Raw genomic sequence first — 19,860 nt, 5'->3', positions numbered from 1 at the left:
CAGCATGACACTCCATCACTTCCATCTTGAAGCTTTTTAGTTGCTGCATTATGGTGATGCAACTCCACAGTGGACTGACAGTAATTTGGCAATCAGTGTCTAGTCCCTGGACAGTTGACTGCTTTAGTCGAAGCTTCCTGCCAACAGCTCATTGAAAAAAAGGGGATAAAATAGGCATTTAGGCTTTGTTTCATGCACTGACAAGCAGGCTGCAGCATTTTTGAGCCCCTAAAACGGAGAACTTTGGAAACACTGCCATTCATTTTACTCAAGACCTGATGTTTGTCTGCAAAAACTAAGACCTTTAGAATTGAGGACACACATGTTTGCATCCATGCCTCAGCCTCAGCTGCAAATGACTTACACCTGGGCAACAATGAATGACCCATATGATTAGAGCAGCCTGCTTTTCCTAAGAAGAGAGGTCTCACCTTTTCTTCTCGGCAGTAATAGAAACAAGAACAAAATGATTGAAAATGATCATGTTCACCACAGTTTCTATATCTTTATCTGAAATATGTTGTAATTTCCGGAATTATTTTTCATGTGCCATGGATGAATATTGTAGAGTCCTGAGATATCATGTCCCATGGTGCAATTTTCAAACGCAAAAGCTCGAAAACGTAGCAGCAGCTCCACAGCAGACGAGCTCCCATGTGCGCGAGACGCAGCAGATCAGTGATGTAGACGTTACGCACTGCACACAGATGTGGAGTGACCCACTTGTAACACTTAGAAATTCATAAACCACCTTGTCTGCTTTCTGATTAAATTGGCAAACGCATGATGAGGATTACTTCGGACACGGTGCTAAAATGCTCAGCTGAACTGTTGGGCAAAACAATTATCTGTTTGCATATCGGAATTGCAGTTTAAAACAAAGCAATCAGCAAATCTCAAAGGCTGCAATTAAATTATTCCTATAATTTAGTTTGATCTGCTACATGCAAAATGAAAAAAAAAAAAAAAACTTACATGCTGTCAGTTTCTTTATTACTAAATAGTAATGGAAGGAATTAGCAAGAACACATTGAACACTCCAGTATCATTCATCCCATCCTCTGTCCTGTATGGTTTTGGTTTATAATGGAAACACCACTAATTTATTCATTTTCATTTTTTTTTTTTTTCCTCCAGACACTTTTTCTTTTCAATTAAAAGTTCCATTTAATTGGTGAACAGGAGAAGAGATTATTCTTGGTTGCCTTTGGGGAAATATTGTTTCGACAAGGGTGTGTGAAGAATATATATCACTTGAATTTCAACTTGGGGAAATGTATTTCTAATATGTGAGCGTGGGTAAGTGGTTTAATATCTGTAAATCCCATACCATATCATGCCATTTATAACACACACATGGCAAATACTGAGGCTGAATGAGGCTACTCTCATTAACATCTTTATGGGTTTATCATGCACACATATTATGGTTATTCTGTGCAAATAGTTCACGTTTTGACTGCCCACAGATGTGTGTTAGGTAAACGACATGTGGTATAGAACAAAGATAGAACAAAGTTCAGGAGCTCATAATGAGGGATGTTTAGCAAAATGACGGCACTAAGAGCAGCTATCGGTGTCAATGAGACCTACACACCAATACAGAAATGTTAAATGCATGCTCAGACGCTAACATGTGCATTTACATAAAGGTCTACATGCCTGATTATCACGTGCACATCCAAAAACACAGAATTTTGGGAACTATTGGATGTTTTTGTGGGTTTTCACAATATCCCTGAGTGCCAACCTTCAACTCAACAATCATTCAACTGAATTCAATTTCTAACATTTTACCAAAACTCACTCAATAAAAGTCCTTGGTACCATGATGAGAAGAAAACATCAAAAACACACATACAGTAAATGTGTGCATCTAGGAACACACAAACTATTCCCCGTTTGCCTGTTTTAGGCCTTGTTTTCCTCCCCTGCGCAGCCTCATAAAGTCATTAGTCTGAAAGGGATGTTTCACCAGAAAGGCAGGTGAGTGAGCAAGAGGGGGGTGAGGGGTTGGGGGGGGGTTCTCATCTTTGGTCATCAGCAATTATTTTTTATGAAAGCTGCCAAACGGGAGCTGAGGATAATTGGCCGCCGCCCCCTTCACAGAAACATACTTTTCCCTAATTGCGTGTAATTGTGAAGTGAGTTCTTGGCATGGAGAATGGAGGTAATTGCGGAGGGCCGTTGCGTTTGTCCTGACTGCTAAAGGAGCCCTCAGCCATTCAATGAAGCCTTCAAGAGTGGAATGGACGCACACACACACACATATGTATATACATGTATATGTGTGTGTGTGTGTAGAGAGAGAGAGAGAGAGAGAGAGAGAAAATAGAGAGATAAAGACAATGCAAACCCACTGCATAATATGACTTTACATAGATTTATTCATGAGCAAACAGCACGTTTCACCTGTGGCTTCCTTAGGATCACTAACCTCAATGAGACCAGTGATCGCAGCTGAACCAAATAACAGATCACATGACCAATCACAGCATCAACATCATCTTTGACATCACCCAGGCAGAAAACATTATATATACATTATCTAACAAAGGTGAACATATATAAATGGTCATAGAAACATCAAGTCATCATCAGTACAAGATGATGTGACAATAAATGGTCCGATTTATCAAAAAAATGACATTGGGGGTCCCAAGGGGACCTCTCTCTTTTTTAACCATATAACACCTGTTGGAACACACAAACTAATGCACACCTGCTGGATCGCACACAGGTGTATGTGTACCTGTTGCACACACACACACACAACCCCCCAACAAATAGACACAGCTAAGGCAGGTGGAGACATCTGGACTCATAAACAGACCCATTCATGTTCTTTCCTCACACAGTAACAGATGTGCACTCACAGTCAGCACAAGAAATCATGTGTCAGCAGTTTACTTTCAAACATAGCAAAAAAAAAAATTGCACCCCCGGTGCAATTTACACTCATCCCATAAAGATGCACACATTTTACAGAATCTGTTTATTAGTAAACATCATACCAACATGTAAATACCACACTTGAGAATCCATAGTTTGCTAATGGCTGGCATTCCACTGAGACTTTAATGTTGGAAAAGTACTGCTCTCAGATCAAAAACATATTACTTTAACATATTACCATATTACGAGCAAAGACCACATCACAATAAAACATGTTCTAAAGGTTTAATGAAAATAGGTGTGTGGGATGTAAGGGAAAGATAAATGGATGTTGAGGGAACAAAGACTTAGTGTGGGGTTCTATCTCAGGAACTGCTGCTCCTGAACTGAACATAAGGCCCCCAGACTATACTGAGAATAAAGAATGGGAGAGGTATGCACTGAAGCAAATAGGGAGGGTTGTGGAAACGAGGTAAAAAGGATAAGAATGTGCAGAAGGAGGGAGGCTGTAGAAGGAGTATGGAGTAAAAGAAGAAAATAATGGTTTATATAAATCTGAAACAAATACATTGACTATGTCTATAAGCTTCCAAAGCTGCAGGGCTTGTAAAAAGCACACACCAGTATTTTTTTAAAGAACAAAAATCTGATTAAAATAATCACATTTGTGTTTCCAGCTCTTATCAACTTGTCGTGAAAGAGGAGCGCAAGTCCAAGACCCGACGCTCTGCATCCGAAGTCTCCGAATGTTTTTCCGCCCCTGTCAGCTTTCGCAATGCCTCCATCTTGGACTCTTCCTACTACATTGCTGCTGACCTACCGCCATCCAGCCTCACGGTGGTACAGCCGTTCACGGTCGGAGACAACAAGAGCTACGGCGGTTTCTGGAATCCTCCGCTGTCTCCTGCCAAAAGTTACAGCATCTACTATCAGGCAATGAGCAGAGCCAACGGGGTGAGTGTCATCATGTCAAACCCTCATTTTTGTCAGAATAAATAATCAAATAAGCAAAAAAAAAAAAAAACTTACACCACCTTGACTCATTTAAGACACTTTATGGCTGAGTCTTGAACCTAAATGGCATTTCCACAAAGAAATAATACAGTTGCCTGCTTTCAAGCTGAACTTGTGCGCTCATGGTTGTGATATAGGAAGTCTCGTACATGGTGTGCTTGGCATTCAAAGGCTTATGTCCCTACTGCCAGGCAATGGCAACGTGAATGCTAATATGAATTATTAAATTAAATATCTGGGTCTAGACGCCAGCGTGGCCAACAATTTAGCAGGCAATCAATCATGTAAAGTAATGCAAAGGCATAATGTTTGTTGAGAGATAAGACGTCCTCTTTAAATGTCTTAAAGTGACTCAACTGCGCGCCGCGCGCATCTCACAGCAAGACATTTACAGTGAATAATGTCTTTCTTCACAATTTCAGCATCTTTATTTGTCTCATATGTCACAAACGTAATACATCCTGTACCTGTGCTGTGATTCCCCGATTCCATTCACTTTTGCGCCAACAACGGTTTATGGTGAACTGAGTATTATGGCATACTGAAAAGTCCTAGCATTTAGTTGAGTTCAGATGGGCATTTAAAACGATTTGGTGAAGATGTTCAAAGCAAACCCGATGTAGCTGAACCTCCACAGCAGCTCTGCAGCAGGTGAGATTTAGACACACATGTGAGACACAGCAGAGCACAGCATTTGGACTTGTGAACCTGGTAACTGTGACCCCATTTAAAGGCAATCATTGTCTCAAAGGTGTTCTATAAGCTTTAAAAGCTTCTGATAACAGTTGTGTTGGTGAGCAAATTGTCAGTGTGGGGCAGGCCAAAAAAATACAACCTAACTGCTGCTGCTGTGATATCATTGGAAACTTATAATAGAGGAGCAGTTTGAATTACCCTCTTAGGTTCCCAGTCAAATAAAATGTGATGCTACTTAACATAAATAAAAGAAGAGAGAAACTCCCTCTGGGAATCTTCACTCCCAGAATTCATCTGTCTGTTTATCCCCCCCTTTTGTCTGCCAATTATCTTGTCTGCAAATACACAAACACCTCGCCCACCTCTGCCACCTTCCTCTCATAACTCATTCACAAGTTGAACTTGCTTTTTCAAATTTCCATAATACTTTGAACCCCTACGAGGGTTGTTTTAATTTTCCACTGCTGTAACCACGGTAACTCTGTTTGGCGAGCTGGGCTGAGCAAGCTGGCTGATGCTGTGATGTAATAGCCTCCTCCAGAAGGCAGATTTCCCACAATGGTCTCACATGGAGAGAGAGCGTGTGCAAGTGTGTGTGGGTTAGGGGTGTGTGTGCACGAGCAGTTGAGTGTATGTGTGGGTGCCTTTACTTTAGTGCGTGTCAGCATGTGCGTATGCGTGCACTTAGTGAACGTGCAGACCCTGAATCCGGTCACATCAGAATTCTTCATTCGATTGGATCTCAGTCAATCCAATCAGTGTGCGGTTTGTTCAGGTCACGGATTGGAGCGTTGCAGGGCTGCCGGTGGAGAAAAAGTAAATAGAAAAGCAAGTGGGCCTGTGCAGGACTGCAACCCAGATGATTTAATAAATAAGTGAAGCATAAACAGCTCACACTTTCATAAAGCTCATGAATTTCATCCAATAAAGGCAGCTTTGTTTTTGTCTGCTACTGTAACCCAAACAGTTCTATAAAAATATCAGCCTGAGTTACTGCAACTAACATAATGGTCGACTGTTTTTATTGTGTTACATTCAGAGAATGATATCTTAATGGACAATAAAGTATGTGTTAGAGGATTGATAAGCCATATTACTATTTGGTATTCATATTTGAAGGACATTAGTTGCACACACATTTGTGCATATGTAGGCCTCTTAGGTGCAGGTCTATACATGCAAATTGGATGTAACAGTATTATGGACACCCCACTTAAATGTTGATACACTTTAAGGACAGTATCTTTTATTTTTCTAATTTGTTATAGTGGGGCAAACAAAGACAGTGATATATAGATGCACACAAGACAATCACATAAACGAGGAATAGTGTTGTGACTGGATGGTTCATTCATTCATCATCTAGTGCAGGGGTGTCAAACGTACGGCCCGGGGGCCAGAACCGGCCCGCCAGAGGGTCCTATCCGGCCCACAGGATGAATTTGTTAAAATTTCACACTACGATTACAATCTAAATCTCTTCCAGATACCTGTGACTAAATGTTTGTGCCTTTTTAGATTCAGTGTGATGTGTAAATAGTACATTTAGGCACGATATTGTTGAAATTGCACTTATATTTCTCAAGAAATGTCATGTTTTGTAAAAATATCCTTCATTAAATGTAAAACAAAGGAGAAAAAAAGCAAGGAGTTCTTGTTGTTCATAGGTTATTATGCTATTATTTTACTATTTTACTATTTACACTTGAGATCAAATTGTGCTGTATGTGGCCCCTGAACAAAAATGAGTTTGACACCCCTGATCTAGTGCTTTATCCTCCACATGAGGGTTGCAGGGCTGCTGGTGCCAATCCCAGCTGACATGGGGCGAAGTAATTAGAATTAGCAATAATAATTAATAGTAATAATACGTTAAGATTGTATGATATGAATATACAATAGCAGGATATCATGTATTTGAATGCGCGCACCCATGCGTGTGCACACATATCCACTGCTAATGAGCATATCGCGCGTCTGGCTTTTTGACGTAATTAGTATTCAGATTATTATGCTGTGTGTGTGTGTGTGTGTGTGTGTGGGTAAGGCAGAGCGAGAGACGACACGCCAGGATAATGGAGGGGGAGGCAGAGTTCCCCTCCAGCCCAACCTCGTAGAGACACGGTCTCATGCAGGGAAAGGTGTCCACCCCCTCACCCCTCCTTTTACTTGGGTGACATTTTGAGGATTTTTGCCTTTCTTTCCCATGTGTTTAAGGGATAATGCATAGTTTTATTTCTTTGTTTGTTTTGTGTGTGTGTGTGTCCTCCCCAGTTTGGGACAACTCCCAGACCTTTCTTGAGGGGAGTCTGTCTGCAAAGAGAGGATACCATTTTTGTTTTTTCTTTTTCTTTTTTTGAGGGTGGGTGAGGCGTGCCCTGCACACATAGGTATGCATATTCAGGTGTTAAAATGTCTGCAACAGCTTCTTTATGTAATGCAAAGACATTGTAATAATGGATATGCACAAAAACGTTCAATACATAGTTATCATTATTATTACAAAACTAGTAATAATAATAATGGGGAATTTCAAGGTGAACTACAAGGTTTTACGGACAAGGCAACCTTATGTTTTTTTTAGTTTGACTAATGAAGTTTGAGCAGGCTTTGTCCATGTTGAGACCAGAAGACCACAGCTGTCAGATAATAGTTGATGGCCACTGAAATCCTCATGGAGGAAACGTCAAGGTTTAATGAAGTCAATGCGAAATGATTGGTTGATTTGTGGTAATTGTGGGTATTGGCAACAGACCAGTATTCTCTGACAGCCCTTCTCACCCCTTTATTACTCACTTTATGGGAAAATCAGTGGTCAGGGTCAGACACGCAGCAGCTGTCCTGAAGCTGGTGGACTGTAAGTGCCTTCCTCAAGGACTCAGCAGCGTGAATGCCCACTCACAACAGCTTGAACTCCACCCATGTGGTTGAAGGACAAGGAGGTCTTGCTTAACTCAGTTCTGGCTTTCAGAAAGTGAACGTGGATGATGAAAGTAAGGACAAAGAAGAGTAAATAACTAATTCAATCCAGGATCAGAGTTTGCATCAAGTACAGGGCCGGCCCTATGCATTTTGATGCTGTAGGTGTTCAACCAACACATGCACCACAGTGGTTTCTATTTTCCATGAAAAGGCAACCACCTATATGGCCTTTTCTCTGTCTTTTTTGGTTGTTTGTGGTGAATCTGCCATATCGAAGAGAAAAGAACAAATTTTTTACAACTGTTTTGACATAGTTTGATCTGACATAGTTGGTTTGTCATTCAGTGTCTTTCTTAGATAGACACTGTTTTTGGTTTGTTTTCTGGGCCTGTCAAGGAGGTTTCCCTTTCCTCCCACGCACTTTTTATTTTCTGTCCTTTGATTTCTCTCTTGAGAACATTTAGAAGAAATCAGTCTATCAAACCACCCACTCTTCATCTCCTCACTGCTGTTTTATCTGCCTCTGCTCTTCTAATAGACGAAAAAACAGCTACACATTTTATTTCTCCTCTTCTTCCTCCTCTACTTTCATAGAGGAAAACTAAAGGTTGCCCCCTAACCCCTTCTATCTGTTTTGTTTATCTTTCTCCCCCAACCTCCTTGTTTGTACTTTCCGACATGTCATGCTTCTTTCACCCCTTTATTTTTTCTTTCACTTTCATCTCTTTTTTTCTTTTTACCTTTCCATTACCATTTTGCCAACCACCCACCATTTTTTTATCATTTTTATCTGTTTTGCTCTTTACTTTCGCCTTACACATTTTCCTTCCACCAACCCCCCATGTGTCCTTTAACCTCCTTTGTTCCTTACATTTTTACTTATCTTGTTTGGGCTTATATGTTTTTTTGGTTGTTTTTCAATCTCCATTCCTCTCTTTTTCCATGTCATTCCCCTACCTTCTTCTCCTTTTTTAATTTTCGCCATCCTAACCTCTTCTTTTCTGTTTTTTGTTTTTAAACATATTTCTTAATTTCCTTCTCTTTCTCTCTCCATCTATTTCTTTGCTCTTACCTCTCCCTCTTCCATTGCCCTGTGGGGTGACAGCAGTCTGGTGCCAGTCTCTCATCTCCCATCACTGTGCCAATTAGTCAGTGCACTGCACGTTACCGCTGCTCACCAGTAGAAAACTTGATGTCTCCCCTGATGTCAGGTGATGTCACACAAAGGTCACACAAAACTACATGCACACACACACACAGACAAAAATAACTGAGGATAGATGAACAATAGCGGGAGGGAAATAAAAGTCTAAAAAGTGTGATAGAGACACTAAAGAAGAGATAATGCTTAAGGCAAAGATGGAGAGGGAGAGTCAAGGAGGACATGGCTGTGGGAAAACAATTGAAAGAGGGTGGATAAAAATAGGTAAAGAGAAAAGGGAACATCTTACCAAACTGCTATGGCATGCCCCCAAACAACAAGATCAAATCCCATATTACAGATCCCAGTTTCAAGTTTCTAATGCTGAGGAAGCACAAGTCACAGAATTAGAGTCACATTAGAGGATGAGTTACAAAAGAGGAGACATAAAAAGGAGATAGAGTGGAACCATGGACACATGGAAAAACATCACACTGTGAAAAATGCAGCAAGATACAAATGTTGACAAGTTAAAACCCTAAGGGGTTGAACAAGGTTTCCTGACAATGAACACCATTCACACACAAATGTGCACGCACGCACACACACACAGGTGTCTCGCTGGGACATAACCTACATGTAACCCCTTATCCCACTATTTAGTCTATCTCCACACTAAAAAGTGTAATGCACCCACCTGCCGTCCACATTACCCAGGTGTTTTAAAGCACTAGAGCAGGTTGTATTTTAGTGTGATGACATATTTTCATTCAGTTCTCTTGCATATATATATATACAAATATATGTGTGTGTGTATATATATATGAATATATATATGTGTGTGTGTATATATATATATATATATATATATATATATATATATATGTATACATATAAAAATATATATATATGTATACATATAAAAATATATATATATGTGTATTATGTAATATATGTATTCCCTTAACCCTTTAACACCTAATCCTCAAAATGTCCATCTGGATTTTTAAAGAATTATTTAAGAATAACTTTCAATATCTGGCAGTTATTTAAATAGTGTTTAAATAGTTTAAAATGAAGAAAAGCCTGTCGAAAAAACACTGTAGTTGTATACAAACACCGGATTTTGCGTGTTAAATTTGAAATTCGAACAGCATAAAACATATTTAAAATAACATTTGAGTTTTTTGTCTCAATGTCCAAAAACAAACAGGCCAAAAAATTGAAACTATGTACAGGTGTTTTTCCAACTCTCTCCTCTCTGGTGACAAAGATTGGTGATTTGCCGGCTTCTTGCAACTGCGCGAGTATCGTACAAAAATAATCACATATTGGTTTTGACTTTGTTCCGTTAGATTAGTTCCGATTGCACAAACCGTTGCGAGTGCGCTTTGCGCAAACGTGTTGTCTGCGTGTTGTACAATCGGTGTTAAATTAACACTTACTTGTCAGTCTCAGAACAGAAAATAAGCAACGTGTTATACCAGCACATGTTTACGCAGCATATCTCAATAGCGCATGATATACATGTGTCAAGTATGTTAGTATGGACACAGATTACTTCTAATAAGCAGCTGAAAAACATCCAGCTGAAAACACAGCAGTACGCGTGTCGAGTGGACTAAGTCCAAGCCTTCAGCTATTTGAAGCACAGTGCATTGAGGAAACCACAGACATTTTACTCACTGTCAGTGGACGTCAATCAAGATGCACTCAGTCGACTCACAAATCCCTAAATGTACTTCTATTCCGTATGTGTCCGCGCATTTTGAAAGCACACAGTTGTTTGCCTTCTAGCTTGTGGGCAGGTATGCGTTATTTATGCACAAGCTTGTATGTATGTGTGGGGGAGATTTGTACCAAGCAGAGCTAAACTGTTGAGTCAAGCTGGGGAAGGATCAGAGACATAAAAGGGAAAGCGTTAAGAGACGTAAAGATAAAGTGAATAACTGAAAAGTAAAGTGGTTTCCTGGAAACCCCAACAGCCAATCATAATAACTAAAAGTCAGAAGGAAAAAAACAACAACACGTGGCTTAAAATATCTACTGCCACTCACAGCACTGGCAAAAGATGGACAGATGCATAGGGAGAGAAAGAGAGAGAGAGAGAGAGAGAGAGCGTTCAACCACACAGCAGCTGCATCCCCATACACGCTTATTATTCTTCTCAGGTTCGACAAAGTTAACTATGACACACACAGAAGGACACACACTGTCTCCCCAGTGTCTCCACTGTAAACAACTCGCGTCCTCTTGCCGTCTCCCAGCCACTCTGGACGGAGGCAGGGCAATAAATTGGCCTTACATTTATTAACTTTGCTTCCTGCAACCTCTTGAGGTTTGGTCCATTAGCATGAGCCAAGACGAGGCAGCCCTTCTATTCACAGTGACTGTGAAGAACAGCCAGTACCCCTAAATGGACTGTTAACAAGCGGGACAGGGCCAATGTCTCGGAAACACAAGTCGCTGATGCTCGGGGAGCTGATCTCATTCCCTCTGTGCCCATTTGTTGAATAAACAGGCACGTCTGCCAGTGTGATAGGCACATGCAAAACAGATTGGTGTCACCACACTATATCTAAAAACGTAGTTACTCATTATGTACATCAAGCAATTACATTTTTTTTATTTTTTTTGCATTTTACTTGCAAAACATGGGCTTGTGTGTGTGACATTCAGTCTCTGTTTTACGACTTACCCGACGCAGTCACATTGTCCACTTAGACACCTCAGCCAAAGACGGAATCCATTAAAGAAGACAATCATGGAGATCGACAGTCAGACATTTAGTCAGTCATTCAGACGGACAGGCGGATGAATGCAAAGCAGGCAGAGATGTAGACGTGTTTGTGCTAAGTCTTGTGGAGAGATCCAGCCCAGAGGCTCAGACCATCCATCATCCACTAACATTCATCTTCCCTGCTTTTAACTTCATAAGCCCCCCGACACACACACACACACACACACACACTTGTGTGCAGACACACATTCGGCACCCGATCAAAAAAGAAAGAACTCACATCGGTGTGTGACAAACAAATACCCCCCCAGACAAAATAGTTTAGAACAACTGAATATCACACTGAATTCAGTCAGTTTGTATCTGTGACGGTTACATTGCTTTCTTTTTAGCGGGTCCAAAGTGTCAGGGGAAGGATTCTTAGCCCTGCCAATCAACAGCTCCGTACATCTACATACTGAGAACACATTACAATATTTTTATGGCAGTGGTATATTAAAGTATAATCAGTGATCACATCTTAGACCTAACCATTTCACATTGCGGCTGGATTCTGCTGATTATGAAGAATCAAAGACGTGAAAGAAGTGAAGCTTTTTCAGCTCCACATTTTCACCGATTCACATCTATACTCTGTATTTACTTTACTTGGTTTTTGAGATCCAGTCTTCTTTCCCTGGTCTTGGTGACTGTAGAGGGGAAAGTTGATCAAGTAGCTGTTTGGGATTCTTCTCTCATCTGCCTCCAGAGATGGAGTTTGCGTGAAATAAATGATCATAGAAATGAGTTATTAGTTATTTTATAAGTTGAGTTGCTTCTCGAACAGATGTTAGAATAACCTTTTTTCTTGCAAACAATTTTTCATATGAGTTTTTTTTAAAAGGTGTGTTTAGGACTGATAACTTTTCCGACACAAAAATCTCGCTCTCGCTCCATTTATTTCAAAAATACACCTAGACATTTGTGTATTTTAAAACTTTTTTGTTTGTTTCGATGTTTTAATAATTAAAATACAGGGGACTAATCTGTACGTGCAGAGATTGAAGAGTGACTTTGTTCAGGCCCTGAAGTGACAGGTGACACCGTCACTGCTCTTGTAGTCGTCATCTTTGATGAAGACAAATGGGTCCCACACTCGAGAGAGGCCACTCTCTGTATGACAAGTGGGTTAGATGTACAACTGACGGTAACAGCATATCATAGGGCCAATAAAAGAGGAAAAGATGGGAGCAGTGAAGGAATGTAAAAAAAAAAATAAAAAATAGAATACAGGAAAACAGACAGCCCATTCAGGTGGTGACAGCTGATCAGAAAGACAGTGACAGGAACAGTGGGCGCACAGGACATGGGAAGAAATAAAACATGTTACATGCAACAGCAAGAACAACAGCAATGTCGTCTCTGGCGTGAATTGATTAGTATTTTTTTGGTATTGTATTGATTGGAGATTCTGTAAAAGTCATATTTAAGTTGCTTCAGTTCTCATACATAGTGTTTGTTACAGCATGTGCATTTTTCACGTTACAGGGTTTACTATTAACATTAATATTCACTCTGTTTCTATTCATGTCAGTCAGGGTATGCACAGTGAAACTGAAGAAGCTAAATGGAACTAGAGTTGTTCCGATTCCAATACCATGCCTCAGATACTGCCGAAAATGTGGGCATGTGGGCGCCGCTCTTGAAACAGTTGCGCTGTGCTGTTTAAGAGGTGTGAAGAAGAACTGATCACCCGGCACCTGTAGACAAGGAGCTAACGTTAGCTCATCATGTCGGTGGTTTGGCAGTATTTACCAGTTAGCTCCGTTAGCGTTGTCAGCTGCGCTAGCTCCGTTAGCATGCCTACAGTCAAACTGGAGCGGTCCAATTATTAAACGAAAAGAGCAGCGCGACAACTAACCAGCGTACCTGTGTCCTGCGTATGTATGCCTCTGTTTTTAAAGTTTAGCGTTACTAAAATTAGACTAATTTTACCAATCTGGAGTCATGTAAAAATGATGTCACGCGCGTCCTCTCCCGGTCAGTCGTCATGGAAACATGAAGCTCTGCCAGTGCTGCGGTGTTTGGACCAGAGTCAAAACAAACGTACAAGCTGAAAAACGAAATAACATATCACTGGTAAAAATAAATGGTGTCCATTTGCTGTATTCGTCCATGTTTTACAGAGGGTTTAATGAGAATGAGCCAAACTTTACCACCAATGATAATCATATCACAGACATGCAGGCGTAGTATGATATTTTTTTTTTATAACACACTGGTATCGGTATCGGTACTCTGTATCAGCTGATACCCACAGCACAAGTATTGGAATCGGTATCGGGAGGGAAAAAATGGTATCATTTGAACAGTTACACCTTTGTTTTTGTTTTTTTACTCTGGTCTGTGTTAAAACAAAGGTGTGAGTGAAGGAAGTGAAGCAAGAGTATATATGAGAAAATTAGGACTTATTGTCATGGTCTCGTGATCTCACTGATCATCTTATTGTGCACTTTATTCATTGTCATAGCTTCATTTATTGTATGTATGTGGCACTGGACTGTTGTTACCATTTAACAGCACTAGCATTTTATCGTTTGTCACATGATTACTGTTTTTCATGCCCTGAGTTGTCGATGGTCGGAGCCTTTTGACAACCCCGCAAGCAAAAACACTTTTTTTTTTTCAAATGCTCTGTTCAGGATAACAAAAGACTCCAGGTGTCAGCATTCTTGTCTTTTAAATGCACGTTGTATTGCCCAATCACACTTTTTTTTTCCTCTCATGAGTTTAATTGAACTGAAATCGGTGAATTGACTCGTGCCTGCGAAGCGCAGAGTGACAAGCAGCTTTTGAGGAATGACCTGTTGTCTTTTTCAGCAGAGATGCTGAAACTTTGCACATTTAAAAACACCCCACTCAGAGTCCGCCAACCGAGACAAAGGAGCAACTTCAGTTAATCGTTGTTGTTGTGTGACTTGCTATGTTTACAAATCACTGAACAAGGATACCTGTCTCTGTCTTTTCTCCACAGGAAACCAAAATCAACTGTGTCCGCCTGGCTAACAAAGGTATGATCACCCTTCCACTGATAACTCAGTATGTCGTTAAATGATGTTGTCTGACTTGTCCGACGGGAGATGTTTTAAAATGAGTGTTGACACAACCCCTAGATTAGCGTCTCCGTGGTGTAAGTGTATTTAGATGAGATGCACATACGCGGACCCCATTCACACCTGGTACTAACATCCGTCCTGAGTGGAGATCTGAACCCTCCTGGTACATTCTGAATGTGTCCCAATCACAACACAGGACCCATCCCCAATCACAATGGACACATGGAGGGGGGTTTGAGGATACACATGGCCACATGACTGTGTATGGAAAGACTTCCAACCTCTGACCCTCTGCAGTTAAACCTTTTACACTGTACACTGCCTCAATGTTAATGACTGTCACATGATTTTGTTTTTCCACAAACACACACACACAAACTCCCTGACAACAGACACATCTGTACAGTCAGACTTACTGTACTTGCAAACAGTCATACGACGAAAACCACGTCTGATCTCATGTGGTCACAGGAGATGATGTATTTAAATGCCAGGTGTGAAGAGTCTTACTCAACTCTGTCTGCATGTGATTGGATCACTAAGGATGTTAATACCACATCTGAATGGGGCCAAACACACACACACATACTCCATTAAAAGAGGTGAACCCTTAAAACTTAAGCCCAGGCAATCCTACATCCTAATCATGTTATCCTGCATGATTGTGCTGCATAGCATCCTCTCTCCTACTCTTCTCCTAATCTCCCGTTTATTGCCCATTTCTGTCTCACATTTTCCCCTTTTCTTCTTGATCCTCCTCCCTCTATTTCCCATCTCACACTGCATCCATGTTGCTCACCAGTGTATAAAGTAGAACACCAGGGCCATTACGCATCGATGCACTGCATTCATTAAACCCGATGGATGGATTTCATCCTACTCTGGTTTGCTTCCCCCATGTCGCCCATCTTTATTTGCTGCTCATCGCAGGCAAATACGCCCATTTGTGTGGCAAGCAATATGCATTGAAAGCTTTTCAGCTTGCTATTGATTTTCCTCACCTCGTGTCTTTGTTTTAATATTTTATGTTTTCATCGGCATTATACATTGATTTGATTTCTTCATGTCTCCTCCCTCTGTCTCCCGCGCTCACTTATTATTTTTCTTCTGCATCAAGCATTTATTGCTCACTTGTGCACATGTTTCACTTTAATATGTTTTATTTTTCTCCCCCTCATCCATTTCCAGGCTTTTTTTTTTTTTGAGTAGGTAGTGCTGTGGGTGGAAGTCCACAGTGTGTAGATACTGCTCTCTGTCTGTGTGCATGTGTGTGGGCTTGAGAGAAGACATGCACTTAGTTTTGTGGCTGTCTTTCTTTTTCTCTGTATTTAGAGTTGTGTACCCAGAAACATTTTTATTTTTTTATATTTTTTTAATTGAGTCAATGTAGATGGCTATTTTTGCTAATGACTAATTTTGTTTCAGTGCCTGCTTGTCTACATACTGCAGCAGCTGAACACTGTAATAAATGCTACTTGTCTGTGTCAGTGTGTTCTAATCAGTGTATTCAGCTGCTCAGGTAATAGAGGCCTTTTGCTATTACCTGAAATAGCCCTCTTTGTCCCTAATGGAAAAGCCACACTGGCCATCCTGAGGACCTACCAGTCTAAAGCTGACTATATGTAGTAGATTGCTGTTTTTCAGGCCTGCTTAGCCCATTTTCCAAATTATAACCCATTAAAGTAGAAATATAACATTCAAAATGTGGATTCGGATTCTACTTTATGTTGGAAATAGTTCCAACTATAAATTACTCTGGGTACAAGAAAAAGTTTAAAGACTATTACTTGAACAGAAATCAGACATTGGCATTGCCATTTATTGTTGCAGTTGAAGTTTTCTTTATTAGCTCATGGTTGACTTCTATCCCATAACCACACATCTGAGTATGTGGGACTCAAGCTTTGATGAACTTTTTTTCTTCTTTCTGGGTGAATTAATCTTACTTTATAGCAGATTTTTTTCTTTGCGCATACTTTGCCACGCCATAGTTTGATTTTCTTTCAAACATCATTTCATTCTTTTTGTCTTCCATTTCCTCCTCCCTTTATTTTGATTTTTTGATTTATTAACAATACAACTGACTCACTCCTTGGTAATAAACATACCCACCAGCAACACATCTGTCCCGCTTTTTCCCTCTAATGGACTACTCAAGATGTTCATTGGCGCTTATTCCCTGCCAATAAGACCAGTCCCATCCCAGCTCACACACAGTGCTAGTTGATCTCATTGTTCTAGTGCTATCTCTCTCACCTATGTAATTTCTCTCCTCTAAGACAGACTGTGCAATTGAGAACCAGGGAAACGTTGATGAAATGGACAAAGAAAACTATACGTCTCTTTTTCTTAGACCTTTTTCTTCTTCTTTTTTTCTCCTTTTTTTGTTGTTGTTTGTTTTCTCTCTTCCCTCTCTCTTTCTCATGCTTTCCGGCGGGACGTGCGGCCCTTGGCCTTAGTGGTAATAGGTAGGGGACAAATAACAACGCCGTACATTCTAGTCATCCCAAGCGAAGGTGATTACTGCTTTATAGGCAGAATATTTTCCTCCCTATGTTAAACTTTTTTCATCGCAGTACAACCATGAAAACAACACAAACCCATTTTTATTTTATTTTTTGTTGTCCCCTGCCCTCCACCCTCTCCTTGTTTATCTATTCTTTTTTTCTTTTTTCTCTATGTCTTCCCTTCTTATTGCCATCTTACCAGTTGTTTGCATGTTTGCTGTGCTTTGAATGTCGCTGGCTGTGTTTGAGCCTCCACTTTCTGTCTTGCATGCACACACACACACACACACATGCACTTTAACAAGTGTGTTGACAAAGAGCAGAAATGTACTAAGTAATGATTTCCCTCCATCTATTTATAGCTTATCATCACTTCTCGTGCAAAATTATATAAAACACAACACAAAATGCACATATAAAATTGCTTTCATCAAAATTTGGTCAGATGACGTGACATTTCATTTTAGTTTTCATAGTTCTGAAAAAGTGTGATGGTTGGGCTCCCTATATCACTATATAACTGAAACACCTTTTTTTAAGCAGAAACCGATTCAAAAAATGTTAGATTTTGCTGGAACCCAAAGCCAAACTCAATCAACTTAACACCCGCCTCAACAAATCAATGACGCGGCTATGATCTCTTGAATAATAATGTACACCCTGTGACATATAACATACAATTTGTCATAACTTGTCAAATACTGTACTTAATTATGCTTCTGACATTTTAAACTTGTGCCCGGCTCACAGACTTAGCGGATCACTTCAAGCGTCGCCTGATATGTTTTCCATTCTTCCACTTTTATTTTTGAAGAAGCTGCCTTGAACTGAGAAAACATGTTTTACCTTTTTCAGCAAAGCTGCAATGAAGGCATTTAAATACATGTGTGACTTTTAGTAATGAGACATCTAACCTTTAAAGGATGTCTTACCAATTAATGTGCTTCAATAATACTGGGGTAAAACTCTGTGATGTTAAAAAAAAAATAAAAAAAATCAATATGCTTATCATGACACCCAATGACAATGAAGCCTATGTGGTAAAATCATATATCATTTAAAATGATACTATAAGAATAACATGTATGTTTGGTGGCCGATGACAATAACAGTGTTTAGCAGTAACTCCTGAGATGTGTTTTTAAAACCCCAGGAATATGTTCAAGTCTCATACACAAAATAAAAACAAATATATACACGCACAACTTGATTAAAGCAAGTGAACACTTTTTGAAAACCATTTTCGAAGCATACTTTGACATCTTTCTGCACTGTAATTGTCTGTGTCAAGACGGTTTTGATTATTGTAATCATGTAAAAAGACTTTTTCTGTCTTGTTTATATCTTTAAATAGGTTTTCATATCGACAGACACAAATACCGATAGCAGCCTGTCCATGAAAGCCTCATATCAGCTAATTTGTTTTTGACTAACCAATAAATTGGCCACACTCTTCTATTTCTTATTGATTATTCATATCACAGCCTTTTAAAATTCAGCCGTCCACTTGCAACGGAAACGCAAAAGCCAAATATTGTTTACTGAACTTTTCTGAAAACCATACTCATGCAAATGCATTTCGGTATTATTATTATTATTATTTATTTTCTTTTTTTATCAGTGGAGACGTGACAGCACAATGTGAACGACATTCAACAATACAACAATCAAAGCGTTGACTTGGGACAATGGGGGCACAACGGGGAATCAGTGAGCGGCAAGCACAATGGTAAACTGCTGCCACAGTTATTTGTCAAGGATATGAGATGACTTCACATGAATACAATAACGTTTTCTGTCCTGGGGGAAATTGGGATTGCGAAGCTCAGCACAAAGAATTATGCATATCATGCACAACTGTGGACACAAGCGAAATCTTAAATTGAGTGAATATACATGTGAAGTGGGGTCACTATATCGGTGAAGAAAAACCTTATCTTGTCACAATTATTATTTCATAAAAACAGGTCAGACTTGATCAGTTAACACTTTTCACTGTTTCGTAGACAGTATGCGGCCACTGCCTGATTACTGCGCCATTAGAATAAACCTTCATCCACTCCGAGTTACCTGTCTTCACTACTTCTCAGTCAGCACTTTGCAGTAACAGCAGCTAAATCCACTTGTGTCACTCTGCTCGTGTTGTCTGAGCCCAGAGCACTGAAGCATGATTCCACTTTGACGCTGTCTGTTCTATGATCGCATCACTTTCACTTCGATCAATTTGGACAATGACGTCAAAAAGTCTTCCTCTCCTTTCCTTTCACCGGATCCAACATCCAAATTCGGTCATGATACCCGTGTCCACATGTAAAAATATACTCTACGTGCTGTAGTTGTTAACTACATTATCTGTGTTGTCGCTCCACTTTTTTTTGTTGAAGAGATTGGGTTGAAAGTGAAGCGAACACAGCCCTGGTGTTATGTCACACTCCCTCGGTATGACACAAGCCAGGTGGCAGAAGTCCCACTTTGCTCATCTCGCCTACTTAAGTCCTTCAGAAATACTGTTTGTATTCTAAATAGCATTGCATTAAAAGCAAAGTTTGGTCAAATTTTATTTACCACAGTTATGTAAAGCTGAGTTTACACTGCAGAATAAATTAGATGAGACACCTGCGTGAATTGTTTGCCCTGTTCTGGATCACTTCAGAATAACTATATGAATCACCACGGTGAATCAGTGCCGCCTTGGTAGCTATTAAAGGAATAGTTTGTTACGTTTTGAAGATGGGGATGTATGGGTCAGTGTCATACAGACCGTCAACCCCAATGTTATGTGAAGTAAGAATCACAGTTTTTGTTCATTTGGTGTAAGAAAGTAAGTCAGAACAGACAAACATATTATTT

At 40.0% G+C, this 19,860-nt stretch overlaps 1 protein-coding gene across 8 annotated transcripts in view; it reads left to right on the top strand.

Moving 5' to 3' along the window:
* Positions 1–19,860, top strand: part of ptprt (protein tyrosine phosphatase receptor type T) — a 216,343-nt gene that overhangs the window by 103,284 nt on the left and 93,199 nt on the right. For 5 of the 8 annotated variants that reach the window (XM_044023696.1, XM_044023693.1, XM_044023699.1 and 2 more), the window contains exons 13-15: positions 3,573–3,849; positions 14,422–14,458; positions 16,963–17,019. In XM_044023696.1, coding sequence (XP_043879631.1) covers positions 3,573–3,849; positions 14,422–14,458; positions 16,963–17,019 — 371 coding nt within the window. The remainder of the gene's footprint in view (positions 1–3,572; positions 3,850–14,421; positions 14,459–16,962; positions 17,020–19,860) is intronic. The other 3 variants (XM_044023695.1, XM_044023697.1, XM_044023698.1) reach the window with 3 other exon arrangements.

Source organism: Solea senegalensis, linkage group LG4, assembly GCF_019176455.1.
Source record: "Solea senegalensis isolate Sse05_10M linkage group LG4, IFAPA_SoseM_1, whole genome shotgun sequence".
Classification (NCBI taxonomy): domain Eukaryota; kingdom Metazoa; phylum Chordata; class Actinopteri; order Pleuronectiformes; family Soleidae; genus Solea; species Solea senegalensis.
Note: the sequence above shows the minus strand (reverse complement) of the source record. Positions and strands in the feature narration are given on the sequence as shown.